The sequence below is a fragment of the Podarcis bocagei genome, assembly GCF_964188305.1.
Source record: "Podarcis bocagei genome assembly, chromosome: 17".
NCBI lineage: Eukaryota > Metazoa > Chordata > Lepidosauria > Squamata > Lacertidae > Podarcis > Podarcis bocagei.
The window spans coordinates 3,751,659-3,773,948 of record NC_138143.1 but is presented as its reverse complement, the minus strand read 5'-3'; the positions used below and the strand labels follow the sequence as shown (position 1 = coordinate 3,773,948).

Genomic DNA, 22,290 nt, shown 5'->3' with positions numbered 1-22,290 from the left:
CTGCAGATACCGGGTGAGCCTGCACTGCCTGGCGAAGGGGAAGTGTGGAGCTGGCCCAGGAAAGCATGGCGGGTCATTGCAACAATGAAAATAATGGGCAGCCCACGTAAAACAATTCAGTACATTTTTGCAAGGTCACCTTTGGGATTCAAAAAGAAAAGGTCACAAAAATGGTGAGACAAAACCAGCGCCTGGGGCAGCTCTGTGTGATCCTTTAAAGTATGGCTTCCAGCAGATTCCCAGGAAATGTAGTTTTCTTGTCACAGAACTACAATACTCAGCATTCTTAACAAACTACAGTTCCCAGGATTTGGTGAGGTGGGTGGGTGTCACATATTTAAATGTGCTTTGCATAGATGGTGGGGATTTGCCCAGCTCCAATTTTTTTTCACCACACCTGCTATGGTGAATATGTGTCACTGCTATCTCTGGCAAGGCATGTTGAGCCCGGGCCTTCCTCCCAACCCCTGAAGATGGCACAGATGGGTGCGGATCACCAAGACCCTTGCAGCATAACCCCGGTCCCCATCCCCAAGGTCATTTGCCTGAGGCATTGCCAAGATGCCCAGTGGACTTCAAGACCATACTCACAAGCCCCCTCCTTTTCCTCCTCTGGAGCAGGAAAGGATGGCAGAGGCTGCTTAGGAGCCAGACCAGGAAGCTCCATGCCTCTACTTCCCACAGCAAAGGCAGGCGGGTGGGGAGGTGTCTTTGGCCGCCCCTCAGTAGAGGTGTCCTGAGGACTTGGGCAGAGCTGGAGTCAGACAAGCAAAGGAAGGACAGGGACCAGCGATCACAATGTTTGGCTTGGTTAACACGGACAGCCAACCATTGTGGGGCCCTGATTGAGATTTTTAAATTACATCCCACGGGAGTAACATTATACTAGCGTTGGTTGCATGTGACCTGTTTACTGAGTAGTCATCCTGATTTGTTTGCACAATGTTTGTGGGGAGGTTATATGCTGTTTATTAAGCACTCGCTTCAATTTGTTTGAGGAGAATATATGATGCCATGTGAAATAATCACTTTCCATGATGAAAAAAAATGCTATTCTTTTTGGAAGTAGGTCTATTGTGAAGGAGCCCCAACCCACCTTAATTGCATAACCTGAATTTGCCCCAATCTACTAATGAAGAACCACATCTTTATAATATATTGGAAATCTTGCACTGACCAGGCATCCTTTCAGGGATGCATTTCTTAACCTTCTCCAGCTGCTTCCAGTGGCTGAAAGCAGGGCCCTTTTGGTGGTGGCACCCTGTCTCTGGAATGCTGCCCCCAGGAAAGCTCACCTGATAGTTATTCTTATGTCTTTTCAGACCTTCTCATCCTCCCAGCCCTTTTCAGGGATTACCTGGATCTGCTCCTGTGATGCTCCTGTGTTCTTATTACATCTGCTGTTTCAGTGGGACTTACTTTGGGTCCTAGAATTGGACTGTGAAAGTGATGTCAACAGACTTTCCATACACTGGGGTTTACTGCTTAAGGGCCGTGCAGTCATTGCTGAATCCCCTAGAGATTACAAGGGTCCAGAAAGTGCTTCTGATGCAGTGAAATAATGAGCAATCAAATCTTTTATCCAAGTCACTGTTCAGTTTCCCCCAGCAATCACAGCTGTTGCATACTAGTAGGCAGGGAAATAATGATAATACAAAAATGCCATATACTTACAGGCTGGACTATTCAAAGCAGTTCCCAAACATTATCTTTACAGCCCTGTAAAGTAGGCCACTGTTGCTTTCTCCTCTTTACAGATGGGGCTGAGACTTAGAGGGAACAGCTTGCCTAGGGCTACCTTGTAAGTTTATGACCGAGATGAAACTCAGAATTTCTTGGCTCATAACTTATATTCTTAACCCATTGAATCGTATACTGTTTCCCAGTTTGCACATAATGGTAAGCCAGAATGAAACAAACTTGGTCTTACTGAAATGAGCAAGCAAGCTGGTGCCCACTGCTCACATTTGTGCCTGCTCCTCCTTCCTTTGCCAGACCAAGAGGAAATAGAGCAGAGCCCTGTGCAAACCAGAGCTCATGGTTAGTTTCTCTCGAGGCACACGGCAGGAACCAGCTTCTTCTTGGCTTGATCCCATGATTTGTTTGGACAGAAATTAACCACAAGTGCCAGTTTGCACACAATGCCAAGAAAGTCAGTGCTCTGCTCTGCTTCCTCCTGGCACAGAAAAAGGGAGCAGGAGCAAACTGAATGGCAGACCAGCAGACTTGCTCATTCCCAGTAAGCTGGATGTGGAAAAACTATGGCCCTCCAGTTTTTGCTAAACTATAACTCCCATCAGCTACCTGTAGAGGGCTACAGGTTCCCCACACTTGTGGTAAACCACAGATTGTTGAACTCTGGTTATGTATGAATCAGGCTGTGAACATCACTGAGAGGGTATCATGAGTCCCCACCTATCTACACCAACACAGTCTTTCAATTCTTTGTTTCCTCCCTCCCCTCTCCATCGCCAGCACTTACGTGATTTCAACCTACAGTGTTGGTTTGTTTAAAAATTGCTGTCTCCCACTACTTGCAGCATCATCACATTTTATTATATGCGAAAAGGGATAGCTGATAAAGAACTAAGAAAAAGCACAGTGTTCCTCCTTGCCCTGAAAGGGTCCCTAGAGCAGAGGTTTCCTTCTAAAGCTGCTATCTGGCTGCACAGTAATGTAGCTTTTCAACTGTGAATGAAAGCAAGTCAGTGGATCCCGAGGAACTGCACCCTTGGGTGTAGAAGGAATTAGTTACAGAAATCCCAGGAACACTTGCAACCCCTTTGAGGAGGCTCAACAGCTCTGGCAGGAGAGAGGAGGGCAAAGCGGCCAGGGAAACAAATTATAAATCCTGTTAGTTTAACACCGCTCCCTCTGAAGTTGTCAGAGGAAAATCAGGAAACAATTGATTTGTAAAGCATGCAAGAATCCAATGTGGATTTGCAAAGAACAAATTATGCGGAGCCAAAAATAATTTCCTGCCTTTGACAAAGCAGTTCATTTCATAGACAATGAGTAACGCAGTGGAGAGATCATTTGAACTCAGCAACACGTTTGGCATTAGTTGAGCCTGACTTTCCTGCAAGTAAATATCTGGACTGAAAAAGCAGTCGCCTGACATGGAAGGCACAACTGGCAGGAAAGGAATGTCTAAAGACAGGAGTGTTGATAGGACTGAGATCAGTTTTGTGTGAATTCCTTGGAGAAGGGAAGAGAACAGCTCCAGTCATAGCACATGAAGCAAAAGGCTTTGAAAGGTTGGAATTTAAATCCTGCCTATTCTTAGTAAACTAGAACGTGAAGCCCTGAAATCGAATTCAGCCATGTCTGGAATGGAGGGTGAGCAAGTAATTCTGACTTCTGCCCCAGAAGAGCTTGTGAAAACACTCCTGTTCTCTCACCCAAATATGGCCCAATAAGAAATGCCACCAAGTGGGCAGCTCACCACCACCACCACCACCACTTCTAACAGTCCACATTGTTATTGTAGATTCTACAGAAACAGCAGCCCATAATGGACACACAATGGATGTCTTGGCATTTGTCCTCAGTGACAAATTCAGCCCCAGCTCTGTAGCCTCCTTCCCAATGGGTGATCGTGCTGGTCACAGATGCTGCCTACCAAACCCATGCAGAGCTTTTCTGAGGCCCGGAGCAGGAGTCTTATTCATGAGACTTGCCAACATGGCAGCAGCACCTAATCTGAACTGAGGCTACGTGCTAGTATGCAGTAACGCTAGTCCAGATTTTACTATCAAAGCCTAGCAGTGCATAAGGACAGACATGGGCATTTCACTCTTGGTCATTTTGCCCATTAAGTCCTCAGTCGGCTGGGAGGCACGGGGCATTCTTGGCATAACAGCCCTCTGTGGCCTGGGGCAAGAGTACCCAGCTGCCTTCCCCCCTCTGTGTGGGCCTGTGACTCTCCCCATTCCTAAACCCATCTCTCAGGCTGGGCTGTCTTCTGCAGAGGTGTTTCTGCTGCTGGGTTGATTCTTCATCTCACTCACACTTGGAGCCATCCTCTCCTTTTCCCACAGAAGCCCCATTGGCCACAGAACCAAGCCTACAGGAGAAAGGATGGCAGAGGGACCGTCACACTGGGAAGCAATTCACCACATAGCTCAGGACACAGAGAGGAAACACCCCCCCCCCTCCACACACTCAACCCTCGTGACCTTCACTCAAACGGCAGTGCTTTTCACAAGGCTTTTGAAAAGGGTGGCTGTGCATCCAGCGCACATCTGAGAGTCCCAGCAACCAAGACATAGAAACCGTTTCCCATGCAGGTTCCTCATCTGTCCCTATCTACCCATAACACAAGACCAGGGCAGCTGAGGCCCAGTCGCCATCAAAGAGGTGCACCTTTGTCTGAGATCCAAACTTCATATTGCAGGTGCTGAAGTCACATTCCTCCATACACAAAAATATATTCCACATAGTGAACTACCATGCGAGGGAGGATTTTTCAATTCTTTGTATGAAGGAACATTCAGTCATTAGAAATTTAAACTACAGACCAGGGCTTCTTGGACTAAATGCTTCTCCATGCAAAAATAAATAATCCTCTCACACAGAAAACTAGTAGGTCAGGGAGAATGCTAACCTTGAACTCACGCTTGTGCCTGTGTGGAATGAGGTCTGCTCATACCACAGGACTTCCCCGCTCTCCTTCCTTCCATGCACCCTCTAAATTTGTTCTAGGTTTTTCCCCAACCCCCCCCCCCCGAGCAGATTTAGAGGGTGGGGGCAGAGAGGGAGTTGCATGAGTGGACCTTTTTTCCATGCATACAACAACTTAGCTGAATTCTGCCTCATCTCCCTGACATGCTAGTTTTCCACGTGCAACTGGGTTTTTGGGTGGGGTGCGGAGATTTCATTGTGAGTCCCCACCTGCATTCTACAGCCCAAACCAAGGTTTTCCACCCCGGTAAGAATTAGGCTTGAGAGAACAGCATAAGCCACACAATCATCTCTGTAGAAAAGAAAAATGCCATTCTTCCCTTTTCACTCACAAAAGCACTTAAGCCAAGGGACAAAGTAAATGGGACAGCAGGAGAGCCATTAGTTTAGATCCAGGTCTCCCCTAATCAAATACAAAATTGAAGGGTCCTGTATTTTTTATTTTTTAAAAAGCAGCAAAAAGAGAACACCTGTCCATGGTTGTTTCCTTAAAGGCTCTTTTCTTGTCCAATTCATTCCAGTTACCCGAAAACAGCTCAGTGGGAGAAAGAGAGGCTGATACTGTCTGACTGCTTTCAAGCCTCATTGCCATGTAGGGACAATTTCTGGTGCTGGTAATGGGGCGTCCCAGTGCAAAGGGAGGGAAGGGTTAACCCTAGCCCTTCCCCAGACATGATCCTCTCCCCAAAACGCATGGAAATCAGGCTTGAAATCAGGTTTCCATTGTCCCCAATTGGAAGCTGGTTTTATTATTAATCACTGTGCAGTGGGGAGGGAGGCTGTGGGCTGAATGGGGAGACCACCATGGGCCACACTCGGCCTGCAGGCCAGTAGCTCCCCACCTGTGGGCTGCAGGGAGATAAGTAAGGGGCACTGAGAAGGTTTGCCCATCCTCTTACCGGCACCCCCCTTTTGCACTAAAAGAAAAGCTCCCCAGCCCAGCCCTCATAGCATATATGTATATGATTGGAACAGACCCCAACCCGAACAAATGGGGCTGCCACCATCAGGTCTAGTTTGGCTCCAAGAATATGAAGAGCTTCCACCATGCACCTGGCCAGATGGAAGGCGCTGCTTCCATTCTACACTTGGGGGGGCGGTTGGGAGGGGGAGGATGTTTTAAAGTATTGTAATTTTTTCTTGATTTGTTTTATGTGTTTGAGGTTTCTTTTACAATCACGTGGTGTATAAATTTCATGAAATAAATAAAATAAATTCTGCAGACCTACTGACGTCCACCTCTTAGGGATGGGGAAGGGGCTGGGACGCTGGATTGGAAACACAGGTCCTCTTTCTTCTGCCCTCTTCTTGATAATCTAACCCAGAGGCTCCCAAACATATTTGGCCTACTGCCCCCTTTTCAGGAAAAAAATATTACTCAGTGCCCCCCCCCGACGGCTTAGGGGCAAGACCAGCACCACAGCTTGCCTGCCAGTGGCCAAATAGGCAGACAAGCTGCAATCGACTTCCTGAGCCTGGGTGAAGCCAAAAAGGGTTCACCCATGACTGGGAAAACCCCTCATCTCCAGCATGACCTCCGGACCCAGGGGAGGCATTGTTGCCGTCCCACAACAGTGACTGACCTGGCAGTAAGCGTCATTACACAACAGATGAAACATGTACGAACGGTTTTTCAAAATTTTCTTGTCCTCTCTTCTTTCTTTATGCTTCCACCACCACCACCCATTTTTTATTCAATGCCCCCCAATTGCATCTGAGGCTACTACTGCCCCCCTGGATCGTTCCAGCACACACACACGGGGGGGGGGGGTATTGCCCACTTTGGGAATCACTGATCTAATGCCTGCTTCCTTTGCACAACAGTGCTGAAAGGACAGCTCTTCTATGCCTGCCTCCCAGGCCTCAGGAGATGTCCTTGGTGCTGAAATTGCCGGTAAGCAGAGTTCCATGCAATCCGTTTTGCAACAAGCAAGCAAGCCAGTGTCAAAAGAAGCATTGGCCTCAGCAGGGAAGGGACAAGGAGGAGGGGCTGATAACTCCTAAACTCATCAAACTGTAGTCAACGCACAAAGATGCCTGAAGAAACTGTGTCAGTAATGGCAATGTGATCAAGTAAAAGGATTTGTGGATTTGGATCTAGAAGGCCAGGGGTCAACTTCCATCACAGCCATAGACACCTGGATGGTTGCGCTAAAGTTGCTATCTTAGGCCCACATTTCTGTCCAAATCATGGAATTGTATGTGCAGTCCATCTCAACAGGGAGGTTCTGAGGCTGGCAGAAGGAAGCGCTGTGAAGTTGTTTGCACACTGAAAGCACTATAGAAATTAGATGATATATTTAATGACTCACAAAATGTATAATATGTACAGAAATGTGGTCATAAAGGCAAGGTGTAGGTGAGTGCCAGAATCATCAGCTGGGTATAGCTCCACCTTTCTTTTCGTTGGCTCATGCTTCCTTCCCTTTCTGTCTCCATTTCTGCAAGCTCTGCACATCCACACCTTAAGTGATGCACATCTCTATAGACTTACATTCATTCTCAAACCTGTTACAATTGGCAAAACTTGCCCCTTTCATTAGTGTGAAGCATGTTGGGTGCTAACCATCCAAATAGGTCTGAGATGAGGGTGAGGATTGGATTAATGACTGCTGGTGTCGCAAGGCACTAGTACTTTCCTCAAGCAGGCAGGAGTAGTACTATTTCTCTATGCAGTTTCTAGGGGGCGGGGCATTTAGGGAGCTCCAACCAGCAACACGATGCAGGTCCCCCATCTCTCTTACCTACCTACCCCTCCCTCCCAGTTTCCAGATGGAATTGCTCTCTGCTGCACCAAAGGTTTAGGGAAAGGATGGCAGGCAGACTGAGCGCTGGGAGGCACTATTACCCAAGTTTATGTGATAATATAAAATCAGAGATAAATGCCTGGAACAGGGCTCTGAGAAACCAACAAGAATTGTAAAAGAAATACAAATGCAAACTGTCTGAAAAGAACCAACCACATGTTCTGACACAACAAAACATGGCCAGAATGCATCACCATCATCACAAGCTCTCACATTCGGGAAACATGCCACAAGCAGCAGTAGTAAACCCCACCCTACCACTTTCCAAAGCCACACGCAGGGGGAAAGATACTGATGCCATCACTACTCACATCCTTTGGGGAACTCGATGGACGCTGCTGGATCACAGAGGAGCAGAACCAACGGCCAGAGCATCAGCAAACCAGTCAGCATTGAAGCCATTTCACCTGGCACCCCTGGCCAGGGCCTCTCTCCAACTCTGGGCAGTGGCGCAGCAAAAGGGGAGCAAGCAGCATGCACCCCCCACTGTGGCTTGTGGCTGTGGGAGGAAAGAGGGAGGGAGAGAGAAAGAGACCGTTAGTGTAAAGAAAAAAGGGAAGAAACCCTGTGTAATCATCATTGTCCCCCTCCCCCACAAAACATCCTTTCCCCCAAGGACAACAGCACACGCAGCAAAAAGGAGCTGGAGAGGAGAGGGAGTTAATGATGCCTTCTGCGTTTATTTATTTCCATCAGCCTTCACTCCAACTTGTTGGAGGAGCATGCTGTGTGTACAAGTGGGTGAACCACCAGCCCAGCATCCCCAGTCCCAGACCGCCCCCACCAACAAAGCAGGATTACTAAAGAGAGAAGGAAAGAAGGGCGATCCCGAAATCGAAGTCAAGGCAAGATGTAGCAGGTCTTGGCCTAGGGTGCCGTGTATTTTCGAGGCAGAAAGGAAAGGGGAGGGGCCCTTTTGTTCAGGAAGGGAGGGTGGGTCACGAGAAGGCAGAGCGGGTGGGGGGCGGGTGAGTGAGGAAAGGTTTATGGGGGTTGGCGGCTGAAAGAGAAAGAGAGAGGCGATGGTGGATGGGGAAGAATAGTGGGTTGATGGATGGAGATAGCAAAGTAGGGAGGGTGGGAGAGACAGAGGGAGAGAGAGAGAGAGAGAGAGAGAGTGCAGAGGATGGAAAGAAAGCAGAGAGATAAGAATATATTATTATAAATGGAAAGATAAATAGATACATGGAAAGGCAGAATTCTAATAGTTCACACTGATGCTGTGCTCTTTATCCACTGATTGTCAATTTCCATACATCTCCTGCCCTTCTCCCCTAACAGATATTTCTGATGAATGGAAGAATTTTTTTTAAGCAAGCAAACTGTGCAATGCATTACAACCTCATGTTCAGTAGCTCCAGAGGTTCTACTGATGTCAAGATATGGATGTGCCAGAGATAGAGATTTTCCTGGTTTTTAGCTGCATCACTTGCATTGTACATTGGGCAAAGTCCAGACAAATACCACCAGGAGAACCAAAGGAATCCCAAGAAACTGAACTCTCCATGGAGCATGGTGGGTGTGCAGGTGGGTGTACCTTACAGAATCTGTTTTTTTATAACAAGCCTATTAAAATCTTCCAGATGAAGGAGTTTGCCTAAGAGAAGCCTGTAGAACTTCTGATCTTCTGAGTCAAACACAGAGCTTATCAGCCACACATGGTCCCCCACTGGTAGGCTGAACAAACCTGGCTTTGCTGCCTGCCTGGAGTTGCATAAACATTAACATTTTCTAAACAGCCCGCCAGGCCAAAAGACATGGCTTGCATCTGGTTTGGTCGGACGTAAGTTGTGCAGGCCCAGCCTAACGTTATCTAATGGATTCACAGGAGATGCAAACATTTGAGACAGAGACTTCCCAGCTCATGCTCTTAATCAGCATGACGCCAGGAGTGCATTCAGATGTGGAGAATATTCAATCAGTTTTCCTAATTATAATGCTAGTACTTCCGTCTCATTTTGTAATGCTCCTTCACATCACTGACTGACTGAACAGTCCTATGTGTCAGGTCCACATCTGATTGTTCTGATATTACTAGCTAAAATCCTGTAATTCTGACAGGTGATATATGTGAAAGCAGGTTCTGCCAATCAAGGGGTGAAGGGCAGGCTTTGCCTTCTTCACAGCTGCGTCCCCATGACCCAGATGAATGAATGGCAGCCACTTGTGTACAGTATATGGAAGGAAGTAAAAGGGTTCATTTAGAGACACCACTGAGATCGCGTCTAAATTTGCTCCCTGCCCAGGTAATAAATATTAGGCTTATGCCTCTCTATTTAGCGCTATCCAGAGCTAGCCTTCCTGGTCACTTTAAAGCATGGATGAGGAGACTATGGCCCTACCACCAGCCCCAGTTTAGCATGCCTAGTGGTCATGGATGATAGGTGCTGCCAGTGTGACAGAAAGCTCAGAACTTCTTGACATTTTTCAGAAGACGTGTGCTTGTGGCTTTTTTTTTCACCACTTCCCCCAATTTTAACCCCCCCCCCCATGAAGGCCAGACTTTGCCCATGTACACAAGGCATGGTTCCACTGAAGATAAAATCTATACAACAGAAGCACTCTGTGGGCTGCCAGCACCCTTACAACCAGCCCTCCATACAGGAGGGTGCTTCGAGGCCAGCACCAACAGCCACACCCCAAAAACCAGAGGATCAGCCACAGTGAATCTAATGCATACATTCCAGCATGTACCCCACTGACTCACAAATACGTTTTTGGGGTGGTATTTCCACACTGCCATAACACATGAGGAGAATAGCTGTTCATTTCTCTGTTGGCCATAAAGAGCTGCTTCACAATGAGTCAGAGCATAGGCCCAAGTCTTGTGTACTCACAGAAGCTCTTCAAGATTTGATGCAGTAGCTTTTTCCAGCCCAGAGCATCTCCAACCCTTTAGTTGGTGATGACGAGGACAGAACCTGGGACTTTAGGCATGCATAAATATGTGATCTAGCACTGAATTTCTGCAAATCTAGATTACAGAATATGAGGATGGAGACAAATTTCCTGGCAAATGGAATTTGGGCCAAAAGCTAGAGCACTGGCTAGGGTAGGATGACATCTGAACCAGCCCTGGAACCAGTTTGCAGAATGGCCTAATTGGGCTTCAGGGACATCCCTAGATTGTGCTTGGTTTTATTTTACTTCTAAATGAAATAAATTTAGGAGAAAAAACAAAATTGTGTTAGATGCTGCATTGTGTGTCCAGAGCCCTCCAACATGGCGGGCAGGACAATGTTATCATCTGTCTTGCACTATGCCGTGCCAGAAGCCTCAGATCACATGAGATGTGGGTGTTGAACGCTCAGAGACCTCCAGCACAGCAAGCTAGAAATGAAACATCAACTTCTTCCTGTTCCAGGGGTGACCTCAGAACGTGCAGATTGTCACAGTATGGTCTGGCGACATCAACTGGGCACGTTTAGCTTCCCTGTATATGCCTGGAGTGCACTGTGGGACCCATTCCAGATTCTACAATCCAATCCACTGCTTGAGCGGTGCACAGTTTTTCCGTTCCAGGCACTGCTAAAACTACCCAAGGTGAAACCAAGACAAATGACCATTAGAATCATAGAATCATAGAATCATAGAGTTGGAAGAGACCACAAGGGCCATCGAGTCCAACCCCCTGCCAAGCAGGAAACTTATGCTGACTTATCTGCAACATTCTGATGAGTGATGTGACCTGGTACCCTTCCTTGGCTTCTCTCTGAATGGATATCAAGTGCAAGAGGACAGTAGGAGTGCCCTCCTGACCAGCAGAACAATGCAGACAACAAAGCAAAGACACATGCACATGTTTGTAAATGGGTGCTGGCATTTCTTAAGAATGTAAGAGATTCCTGCTAGATCAGGTCAAAGGCCCATCAGGCCCACCGTCCTCCCATTGCAGTGACCACCTAGATGCCTGGTGGCATGTGCTCCAAGTAATTCTCCGGGGACAGTGCCAGAATTTCGAAAGCCATCCTGGCTTCTGATTTGATCCCGGAATATCCCTATTTCCCCTGCAAGTGCCAAGTTCAGGGAGCTGGTACTTGTCCTGAGCAGCAGGGGCAACTGTGAAAGAGTATCTTGTTGCCCCTCCATGGCATCTCCATGGCCATTGCTGCCAGCCTCCCCCCTTGGGCAGCTCATAGTGACTGCTGGAGAGGGGGTGAGGAGGAGGAGAGGCTGTCACCCCGTGATGCACCAGCTTTGAGGGGCAGGCCGAGGGCTGGGCCACCCTGCGCAGGAAGAAAGGGGCAGTGGAGAGGAGCAGGGCACCAGGAGTCTTGTTCTTCTTGTTGTTGTTTTTAAAAATGCTTTGTGAGCCTGCATCTACTCTTGCCCCTTTCTAAAATTTATTTAATGGTGTGTGTTTTTCTTTTTGCAAATCTGCCAAATAAAATCTGGATGAAGGGGTTTTCTCAGGATGGTATAGGGTACAGTAGTACCTCAGGTTAAATACTTAATTTGTTCCGGAGGTCCATTCTTAACCTGAAACTGTTCTTAACCTGAAGCACTACTTTAGCTAATGGGGCCTCCCGCTGCCGCCGTGCGATTTCTGTTCTCATCCTGAAGCAAAGTTCTTAACCCGAGGTACTATTTCCGGGTTAGCAGAGTCTGTAACCTGAAGCGTATGTAACACAAGGTACCACTGTATGTGTGCTATGTTCCATTGGTGGAAATGCTCTGCAGGGAGGAGGGACAACAAAAAATGTGGGGTTGAGGAGGGTCAGTTGGGCAGGAGAGAGAAATGTCCCTATTTTCATCTGAAGAATGTGGGTGGGTATGTGATGGGAAGCCTGCATGTTTATGGGCCCCACATTCCCTGACTGCAACTCCCCATTTCCCTCCCATGTCTCCTGCCTTCCTCTATTCATCTGGCAATTACCAAGCGAGGGGCTTATATTGTTAGCACGGCGGGGGCTCAGTGAACAGCAGCCGGGATGCAGATGGAGCCAAGGGGGCAGCTATGGGGAGCTGAATAATTTAAGGGGGAGGGGGCAACCTGTCAGCTGTGGCTGCGGGGGGGGGGTGAGCTCACAGGGGACAGGCCATGATTCTGATTATGCTACCCAGGAAGGTCAAGGCAATGCAAATAAAGGAGGGGACGAAAGAGGAGGAATCACCGGGTGTGAAAAAGAGAGATGTTTCTGATCATCCGTCCTTTTAAATCATAGGAGAATAGGCAGAATGCATGGCGTATGCTTGCTTAGCCTAAAGAAGTGGAGATTATTAGGCACCGGGGGAGACAGAGCTACAGAGTCTCAAAGGCTTTTTTCTGAAAATGTCAGACAGGGGGAAAAATAAGACATGATGGCTAAGGAAGCAAGGATTCCCTTATTGGATCAGGCCAAGAGGCATCATAGACAAGCCTTCTGTCTGCAACATCAGCCAGCACAAGGCTTCAGGGGAGACCCCAAGCAGGGTGTGGCTACACCCATTGTTTATGCCCAGAACAGTTGTACCTCAGGTTACATACGCTTCAGGTTACAGACGCTTCAGGTTACAGACTCTGAGAACCCAGAAATAGTACCTCGGGTTAAGAACTTTGCTTCAGGATGAGAACAGAAACCGTGCTCCGGCAGCGCAGCAGCAGCAGGAGGAGGCCCCATTAGCTAAAGTGGTGCTTCAGGTTAAGAACAGTTTCAGGTTAAGAACAGACCTCCAGAATGAATTAAGTTCTTAACCCGAGGTACCACTGTATCTAGGAAGCATGGGGGTAGACTGCCTCTGATCCTGGAGTTTCTATTTTTAAAATGTTGATTTGTCGTGCTAATCGCCATTTGATAGACCTGGCCATTACTGTATTTAATCTTTCTTATATATATAAAAATCCATTTAAACTAGTATCCATCAGTGTATTGTCTATTAGCAGGCTATGTGTCAGGTGAAGAAGAACTTCCCACAGTCAGTCCTGAACCTTTTGCCACTTAATTTAATTAGGTGACCCTAAATTGTAGTATTATGGGAATAAGAGAGAGAGAATAATCTTTATCCGGAATAAGAGACATAAGTCATAAGACCTAAGAGACATAAGCTGTGAGACGTAAGTGAAGCCCCCTCCCCCACACTTCTGCAGTGGGGTTGGGAAATGGGGCTCATATCAGAGCCAGCTTTTAGAAAGAACAAGCCACTTCCACTTAGGGAAAGGGGTTGGACCATAGAGCTAAAACAGTATAGAATAGCATGCCACTCTGAACTTTTGTCACTAAATTTGAAAGCTTCTGTTTCGTGTCAATAAGAATTTGTCTCTATGATGCCACTCCAATTTACCCAGTATCAGTCTTCACCCAACGGTGTATATTCAAGTTGTTACAAGAAATGCTGTTCAAATGGCACTGGGACTGGGAGTCCTTAGGGTGAGCAGTATAACCCAACTTTCAATTACTGTAACTTTATATCCTTCAGACTTTTTTGGGGGGCGGGGGACGAGGTCTTTAGAAGTCCATTAATGTAAAACTGCAGCCCCATCCTACCTAATACTTGGAGAGTGTACATTGTCTCCATAATTATTGCAACAAGCCCTCTGAAACAGGCCAGTATCCCCTGTGGTCTTCGTCGTCTGCCCAGCATATAATAGCCAACTAACTTTTAACACCAACTTTCCACAACTAAAAAAACCAGATCAACAGCCAGGGAATCTAGGGAGCCATAAATATGCTGCCCGACCTCAGTGTTAGCTGGTTTGAACCAACGATGTTTCTAGCACTCATAATTGCTAAGACAAGAAACAATCTATGCCTAGTGGGTCAAAACTTGGAGGTGGGTGGGGAGATCTGTGGCCTGAACTCTCGCCCCCACCCCCACAGCCATTCACAGCAGGATCATGGGGAAGCAGCCGGCTATAGACAGACACTTTGGTGGCAGGAATCCTGCCAAAGCAAACAGGAAACTGTGCTTGGCACAATTCTGGACATCAACAGTGGTCACTGCCCTCTGAGCCCATCACAATGTTCTGTGGCAGATGGTTCCAGAGAGCAAGGAAGAGCTCCCTTCACACAAAGGACTGCTAATATACACAAACGCATGCTCATGCACAGAGCAACCTGGGCTGAGCACCTCAACCTAAATTGCTGCAGATTCATTAACACTCCTACCCTCTGGGTATTTGGATTGCAATGTGAAGTCTGCTCAAAACATAGGGGACTATAACAGACAGATAGAGCGCTATCATAGTGAGATGGGCAACTTGGAGTGGCAGGTTTTGGGTGCTGTTGACGGGCAGCAGAGTAGACAATATTCAAATCTGACTCACAAAGCACAGCCCATTGGGAAGTTCTCCTGCACAGCTCTTGCTGAAATGAATGGGAGCTGTGCAAGGGCTGTTACTATACACATTATCATCGCCCACTCATTGCAGTGGGGCTTATGGAGGAGAACTTCCAGTAGCATTGGTCCTGTGTCAGTTAGACTGTGTTCACACCATAAATTAAAAACATGACTTTCACCAAGGAATCCTTGTTGCTGTAGTTTACCCCTCACATGGCTACAATTCCAGACATCCCTGAGCAAACTAAAGTTTGCAGAATTCTTTGTGGAGGAGGCCTGGCCTTGTGCTTTAAATGTGTGTCAAGGGGGTGGTGTGTACACAGCCTTAATCAGAAGGGGCTCCAATTGGCTTTTCTGCCTCAGAAGCCAAATTGTCTCGGGCTGGCACACAGACACACAATGCAACACACACACACACACACACACACACACACACACACACACACGAATGCCTTTCAGTCTTAATCCTCCCATCTACCCAGGCTAGGTCTCCGATCCAAAAAGCCCTTGGTGACCTTCTCGCTCATCTCTCCCCTTGCTGGTTCTGCTTGACCCAGCCCTGTCCCCCTGCTTGCTACCCGACCCCCCCCCCACCTCTTTTAACCTTTTCATATTTCATCTGCCTTGGTAAAACAAACATCCACAGAAGCAGGAGAATTAATGAAGTAGGTGACAGGCCTTGTCAAAAGCCCTCTTAACAGGGGCTGGGAGTAGAGTTTGTGGGGGGGAGGGAGATGGGGGGGAATGACTGGAGAGGAGAATCTGATGACAGGCCCTAATCAAAAGGAACTGGAAATGTTTGCATGAGAAAAGGCAGCTCCCCATCTCCTCCACCACTGGTGTGCCATGCGCAACAGCCTCTCCCCATATAAGGGCAGGAGATTTTTTATTTCCTCAAGATAGTACTAGAGCTAAAATGTCCCATGGTGGGGTGGGGGGGTTAGAATCCTTTTAACTAGGACTATTGAACCGATTAAAGAATTTTAAATGTATTGATTAGCCGTCTTTTTTTTAAGCTGTGCATGAATTAATGGAGCAACTAAAATTCATTTTCCAGAATATTGCCAAGACCTCAGACTGAACAATGTATAAAATCAAATCAGGGGAGGAAAGCCCATAGCTCACTGCTTGAGCATGTGATTTGGATGGGGAACTTCTGAGGTTCAGCCCCAACATCTCCGGTTGAAAGGGATCTCAGAGCTGCCACCAGCTGCAGCACAAAGCAAAGGGGCTGCAGAGTTTTGTGGCGCGGCATTAAGCAGCATTAAAAATAAAGAAGCAGCCTGTCCGCCATCTGACCTGACGCCCTCTACAGGACAAACTGAGCATTGCAACAGAGCCCCTCCAATCCTCTGGAATTAACTGGATCTCTTGCACTTTCATTTGGAGATTTATCTGAGGCTTCAGTCTTTAATGAGAAAGTGAAAGGCTAGGAGGGATTAGAAGCTGCCCAGCTCACAGAGATCATGTCCTGCTCCACTAGGATCCCTCAGTTGTTGTTGTTGTTGTTGTTTTTAAAAATGCTTGTTTGCAGCTAATATTCTGTTTTTCCACAGATCTCATTGCCTCTGAGACGCAAGGGCTGACCACTACCCTCTGCTGATGGAGAGCATCATGAAGCACATGCCTGGCCTCTTCCTCTCGCAGATGTGGGTGTTGGGTGGAGAAGGGGGTCCTGGGGAGCTGCATCTCTCATGGCTTAAAAGCTGCTCTGCCTTCTAACTTTTCATAGAATCATAGAATCATAGAATCATAACTTTTGGCAGCTGTGAGCTGCATTGAGCCTAGTGTATTAGGCAAAGTCAGCACACAAAAGAGGATGGTGTGTGCCTCTACAACCCCACCCTGGGCTTGCATTAGCACCCTGTGGAGCTGTGCCTGTAAGGCCTGGGTGTTGCTCAGAAGCCAACTTCCATCTCAGCAAACAAGGACAGCAAACAGAAGACAGAATTGGGGTTCAAGACGGCCTTAACAGATTGGGGAACTGGGTCATAACTAACAAAATGAATTTCAATATGGCCAAATGTCACATTCTACACTTAGGCAGGAAGAACCAGCTGCATAAATATGGGGGGGCTCACCTGGATTACCAGTAGCACATGTGAAAGGGATCTAGGGATCTTAGTGGACCACAAGCTGAAGATAAGTCAACAGTGCGATGCAGCAGCAAAGAAAACCCACACGTGGAGAGCACCAGGTTGGAGAAGGTTGATATAGTACTTTGAGTGTTCAAAGATCCTACATTTACTGCTATAATGAAGTGTTTCATGGGCACTAGCATGTTGTGTTCCTTACAACAACTCTGTAAGGTAAGTTGCCATTATTATTACATCTTGGTGCTGTGGGTTAAACCACAGAGCCTAGGACTTGCCGATCAGAAGGTCGGCGGTTCAAATCCCCGAGACGGGGTGAGCTCCCATTGCTCAGTCCCTGCTCCTGCCAACCTAGCAGTTCGAAAGCACGTCAAAGTGCAAGTAGATAAATAGGCGGGAAGGTAAACGGCGTTTCCGTGCGCTGCTCTGGTTCGCCAGAAGCGGCTTAGTCATGCTGGCCACATGACCCGGAAGCTCTACGCCGGCTCCCTCAGCCAATAAAGCGAGATGAGTGCCACAACCCCAGAGTTGGCCACGACTAGACCTAATGGTCAGGGGTCCCTTTACCTTTAGCTTATATTGCGGAAGCAGCTGGATGGGGCTGAGGCTGAGAGAGAGAAGCTTGCCTGAGGCCACCTTGGGTGAGGAGGCAAAGGCAAGAATCAAGACCAGGTGGGGGGGCTGTTTCTTGATTTGCGGCTCAGCACAACCCTAAGCTGGTTTTCTAATTCTTATTGCATTCAGTGAGGCTTATCCCATTGAAAGTGTGTCTAGGTCTGCAGTCTTCACTACTTTGCTACAACAAATACATCTGCATAAGAAGGCACCCTGAGAAACAGAACTAGCCTCAAATCCTTCTCCACTGAGCTTCAGGGCTGGGAGACATCTCACCCATGAAAAGGACCCCTGCTTCTAAACCTTACTGGTCCTCAACCTTTTCTTGCCTATCTCATTCCAACCTTCAGAGGCAGTCACACACAGTTATTCCCGTTGTTCTGGCAGGGAAAACCGAGTCCATATAATAGTGATGCCACTGAGCAGGCCCCATGTGCCCGGAAACATACACAGACACATACAAACACAAACACACAACCCTAATCTGGTATTATGAAACGTCTAAATAGCCCTTTTCACTCGACTTAAATATATATATATATATATATATATATATATATATATATCACATTTGCCCTCCCAACAGCCCCATGAAGCATGTTACTATTATTCCCAGAAGAGTGTGCAACAGCATTTCTGCTTGCCCAAGAGAATTATCTCCATTCTATAGGTCCTTTGGTCCTCCAGATGTTGCTGAACTGTAACTCCCATCAGCCCCGGCATGGATGGGCAGTGGCCAGGGACAATGGGAGTCGTAGTTCAGCAACTTCAGATGGGCCAAAGGTTCCCCACACCTGACAGTGATACACTGAATACAACCTATGATAAAGTAATAACAACCACAACAGCAAATTTGTATCTCTTCCTGCATGAATAAATGACAAGCTATTTACGTATATGCTAGGGATATATGCACTAGAAACACCAACACTGAACATACTGTGGATTGACACTTTCTGCTAGAAATTGCTCCTTGGCACTCCATAGCTAATGAATTGAAATATACTTGTTAATGGAGGTCACCATTCTCACTACCTCTCCTCCATGCAGTTCAGGGGTACCCAAACTTTTTTCAAAGAGGGCCAGATTTGATGAAGTGATCATGCGTGAGGGCCAACCAAAGTTTTTGAGCTTTTTTTTACAATTTTAAACCAAAGTTGTCGAGGGCCGGATTAAATCGACCGGATTAGGCCCCCGAAACAGATTTTGGACATGCCTGATGTAGTTAAAAGATAGCAACAGGGACTTCCGGGGTGGCGCCATCGGAAATGGTGGACTCCCTCTGAACCGGAGGGACAAGCTCCGCAAGAAACGGGTCCTTTCCGCTGCAGCGAAGCAGGGACCCTTTTAGAAATCACAGGCGGATGAAGCCTGTGACCGTGGGACTCGGCGGGCACCCTTAGCACCCCCCCAACCCGCAAAGGAACCCACTAACGGGCTCCGAAGCGAAGAGGGGGAAGTGGCGCGGTGCTGTGAGTCAACTGCTTTTTCCGTGGAGCGAAGCCGCATAGCCGTTGCCGGAGAGCGCTGCCTTTTTCCTGGGACAATTTGGCATCTAAAATAATCACCCGTGAGTACTTAAACATTGAACAATTGGACTTCAAATAAGAACTGGCGATTAGAAAGGAATTGGACTTAAAAATTCACCTTAATTTGGTACTGAAACGGGAAGGTCTAAACAGGAAGTCAGCCTTTCGTTTTCTTGTAGTCAGAAGAAAGCAAAGATAACGTACACTAGAGCTTATAAAATTACTTTTAAAGGATCGGTTTTCACCATTTAAAATCGTTGAACCCCCCTTCGGTAGCAGGAGAAGAAGGGGGATCTTTTTTGGACTGTTTAAACCTGCAGAAGTGAGTTTAAAGTAAAGTAACTTTCCACCGTCCTGACCCTGGAGCGGGGTGTCAGAATTGACGTTTTGAAGCTCATTGACCAGAGACAAATGTTTTTGACAGATAGTTAAAAGAAGAGTAACATTGTGATTCCACTGTTTCCTTTCACATTTTAAAGGAACAAATATTGACAAAATATCTAAAAAGAAACTGTGTTGCTATTGTCCTTAAAAGAAAGAACAACCAGAAGTTTTCCCTCTAGAGGGGGACTGTGAAACTGTAACAAGTTCTAGGGAGCTTGCAGCTGCCACAGATTACAACCGTGGGAAAGGACTTGTGACCTTGCAGGACAATGTTTTCAGAAGCACTGTTGGGTGCTTTCTGTAAAATAAATGCCCTATTGGATCAGTTAAGTCAGAAGACGGATTTGATGACTAATGCGGCCAGAACATTTGAACAGGTAGTGGGAAACTATATGGAGCCCACCCAGGAACTTAAACAGGAGTGTGTCCTGACAGAGCAGATGAGAGAAGAGGATGTTGCAGAATCTTGGGCGCCAGAGATGGAGGGACTTTTGGCCCAGCAGGAAAATGAGCCTTTGGATTTGACAAATGAACTTGGAAAAAACCAGATTTGGAAAGACAAAGTTTGGATTGATTTGGAAATGGGGGGTTGGACTGACCCCCCTATGCAGGGATGTTTGGACTTTCCGAGTCTGGCAATGGGCCGTCAGAGGTTTGGAGTTGTTGGGGCTTCCAATTTTGGAGGGAATTTGAAAAAATACCACATGGAGTCTAGTCTGGACTATGGGAAAGGGGCTGATTTGTTGAAAAGGGTCAAAAACACTACCAAGCTGGAGTTCCCACGAGTGAAAGGAAAATATGAAGAAGAGCTGCGGAAGGGAAAATATGAAGAAGAGATTCGAAGGCCTCGGATATAAGATCACCAGGTTAATGTGCCAGACTAATGGGATAAAAAGGACAGACAATCCCGGGACCGGGGGGGGGGAGGGGACGCTGGAAGAAGATTGGATTGTTTTTATTTCTTTTTTCTATCATTAGGAATGTTTTATAAAATTGATGAACGTTGGAAAAATGTTGAAATGAAATTACTTGGCTCTTGTAAAAATGTTTAAAGAATTAGGTAAAAAGGTAATGGTTATGAGAAGTTGGTAAAAATAAGATTTAAGTCTTAAGTTTTAAGGTTTTTTATAAGATAAGATGAAAATAGAGTAAGGTAATGTAATGACAGAATATTATGAATTATGGAAAGGATTTGCTGTGATAATTATTAATTAAGATACAAGAGATGGGAGGAGGAGGAGGTCATGGAAAGAAGGTAAAGAAAGTGGAGAATTTGAAAATGATGGTTTTCTTTTTTCTTTTTCTGTTTTTGTCTTTTTTCTTTGTAATTTTTTAAAAAAATTCTTTTTTCAATAAGCATCATTAAAAAAAAAAGATAGCGACAGGAAAGAACAGATCTTCCCTTTTTATTATTCTGATTTGGGGGGCAGGGAGCACTGCCATTGAATGACACTGATCTACACTGGCAACAATAGGGTCTTGCGGCACCTTAATCTGTTTTAAAGGGGCTGGTGGAACTTCATGCCTGTGGGGCAGTTACAGATTTAAGGGGTCCAAGTAATAAACTGTAACTGTTGGGGGAGTGAATAGAATCACAGAATTGTACAGTTGGAAGGGAGACATCTAGGCCAAACCTCTGCAGTGCTGCCTGGAAAAGATCTCAATTTAAAAGGCCTGGTGGCAGAGGAAGCAACCACAAAAAAAGGGATCTGTCTAATATATATCCCAATAGCAGCCGCACAATGTTCTTGCACAGGCGAAAAATTTCGGCAGGCTGGACCTGCATTTACGTAACCAACACCTGCTGCCAGAGGGGACCACCTTATCTTGCTTCATGCCACAGCCATCACCTGTACTGCTCTTAGGCTACATACATACCAAACATTTAAGACATATTTCTCCGCCCGCCCCCACCCCCTGAAAAAGAATTCTAGAAACTGTAGTTTGTTAAGGGTGCCAAGGAATGGCAGCCCTGTGGTGGGTAAGCTACAGCACTTGGGTGCTTTCAGTGCACGGCCGTGCTCAGACTTAGAAATGGGCATTGCGGCCAAAGAAGGACAGAACTAACTTTATGTATGCCACAACAGCAGCAAGAATACTTATTGCAAAGTATTGGAAGACACAAGATCTACCCACTCTGGAAGAATGGCAGATGAAGGTGATGGACTATATGGAATTGGCCGAAATGACTGGCAGAATCCGAGACCAGGGAGAAGAGTCGGTGGAAGAAGATTGGAAGAAATTTAAAGATTATTTACAGAAATATTGCAAAATTAATGAATGTTAGAATGATGTCAGAATGAAGTTAAGTGGTTTAAGCAGCAATGTTATAAAGGTGTATGTAAAAATGGATTATTAACAGGTGAGAATCCAAAGTTATAATATATTAAGTTAAAGGATTAAGATAAAAACAAAGAGGGAAAGAAATTGCTGAATTAACTAACTGAATTGGAATACAAAAAAGGGAGGTGTGAGGAGGTCAGGGAAACAAGGAAATGAATGCAAGGTGGAAAGATTGATGTATTTTTTTAAGTGTTTTTTATCTTTTTTGTATTTTGTATTTTTCTTTTATTCTTATTTCTGTCTTTTTTCTTTTCTTTTTATCTATGTAATTTTTTTCTTTGAAACCTTAATAAATATCATTAAAAAAAAATAGAAACGGGCATTGTGGGTGTACTTAGTGCTGACCTGGGTCTCTTGTCAAATCACGCCCTCTGTGGTTTGCATATTGTGCGCAGTTCAGTCACCATGAAGCCTTGGAGTTTGGGGTGACAGTTGGTGTAGTTTGTCTCACGAGCACCTGCTCTTTATTTTTTGGCAGGTGTTGATTTGCAGGCACTACCCAGGTGAGGCGCATGCCAGGCATCCTGTGCGCAAAGAGCAGCCTCTTCCACTTCCTCGCTGCTGCCCTACAGGACAGTG

The 22,290-nt window shown here is 46.3% G+C and overlaps 1 protein-coding gene across 9 annotated transcripts in view; it reads right to left on the bottom strand.

Moving 5' to 3' along the window:
* L1CAM (L1 cell adhesion molecule) overlaps positions 1-22,290 on the bottom strand; it is a 100,218-nt gene that overhangs the window by 65,245 nt on the left and 12,683 nt on the right. For all 9 annotated transcript variants that reach the window (XM_081177185.1, XM_081177187.1, XM_081177188.1 and 6 more), the window contains exon 2: positions 7,802-7,989. In XM_081177185.1, coding sequence (XP_081033311.1) covers positions 7,802-7,989 — 188 coding nt within the window. The remainder of the gene's footprint in view (positions 1-7,801; positions 7,990-22,290) is intronic.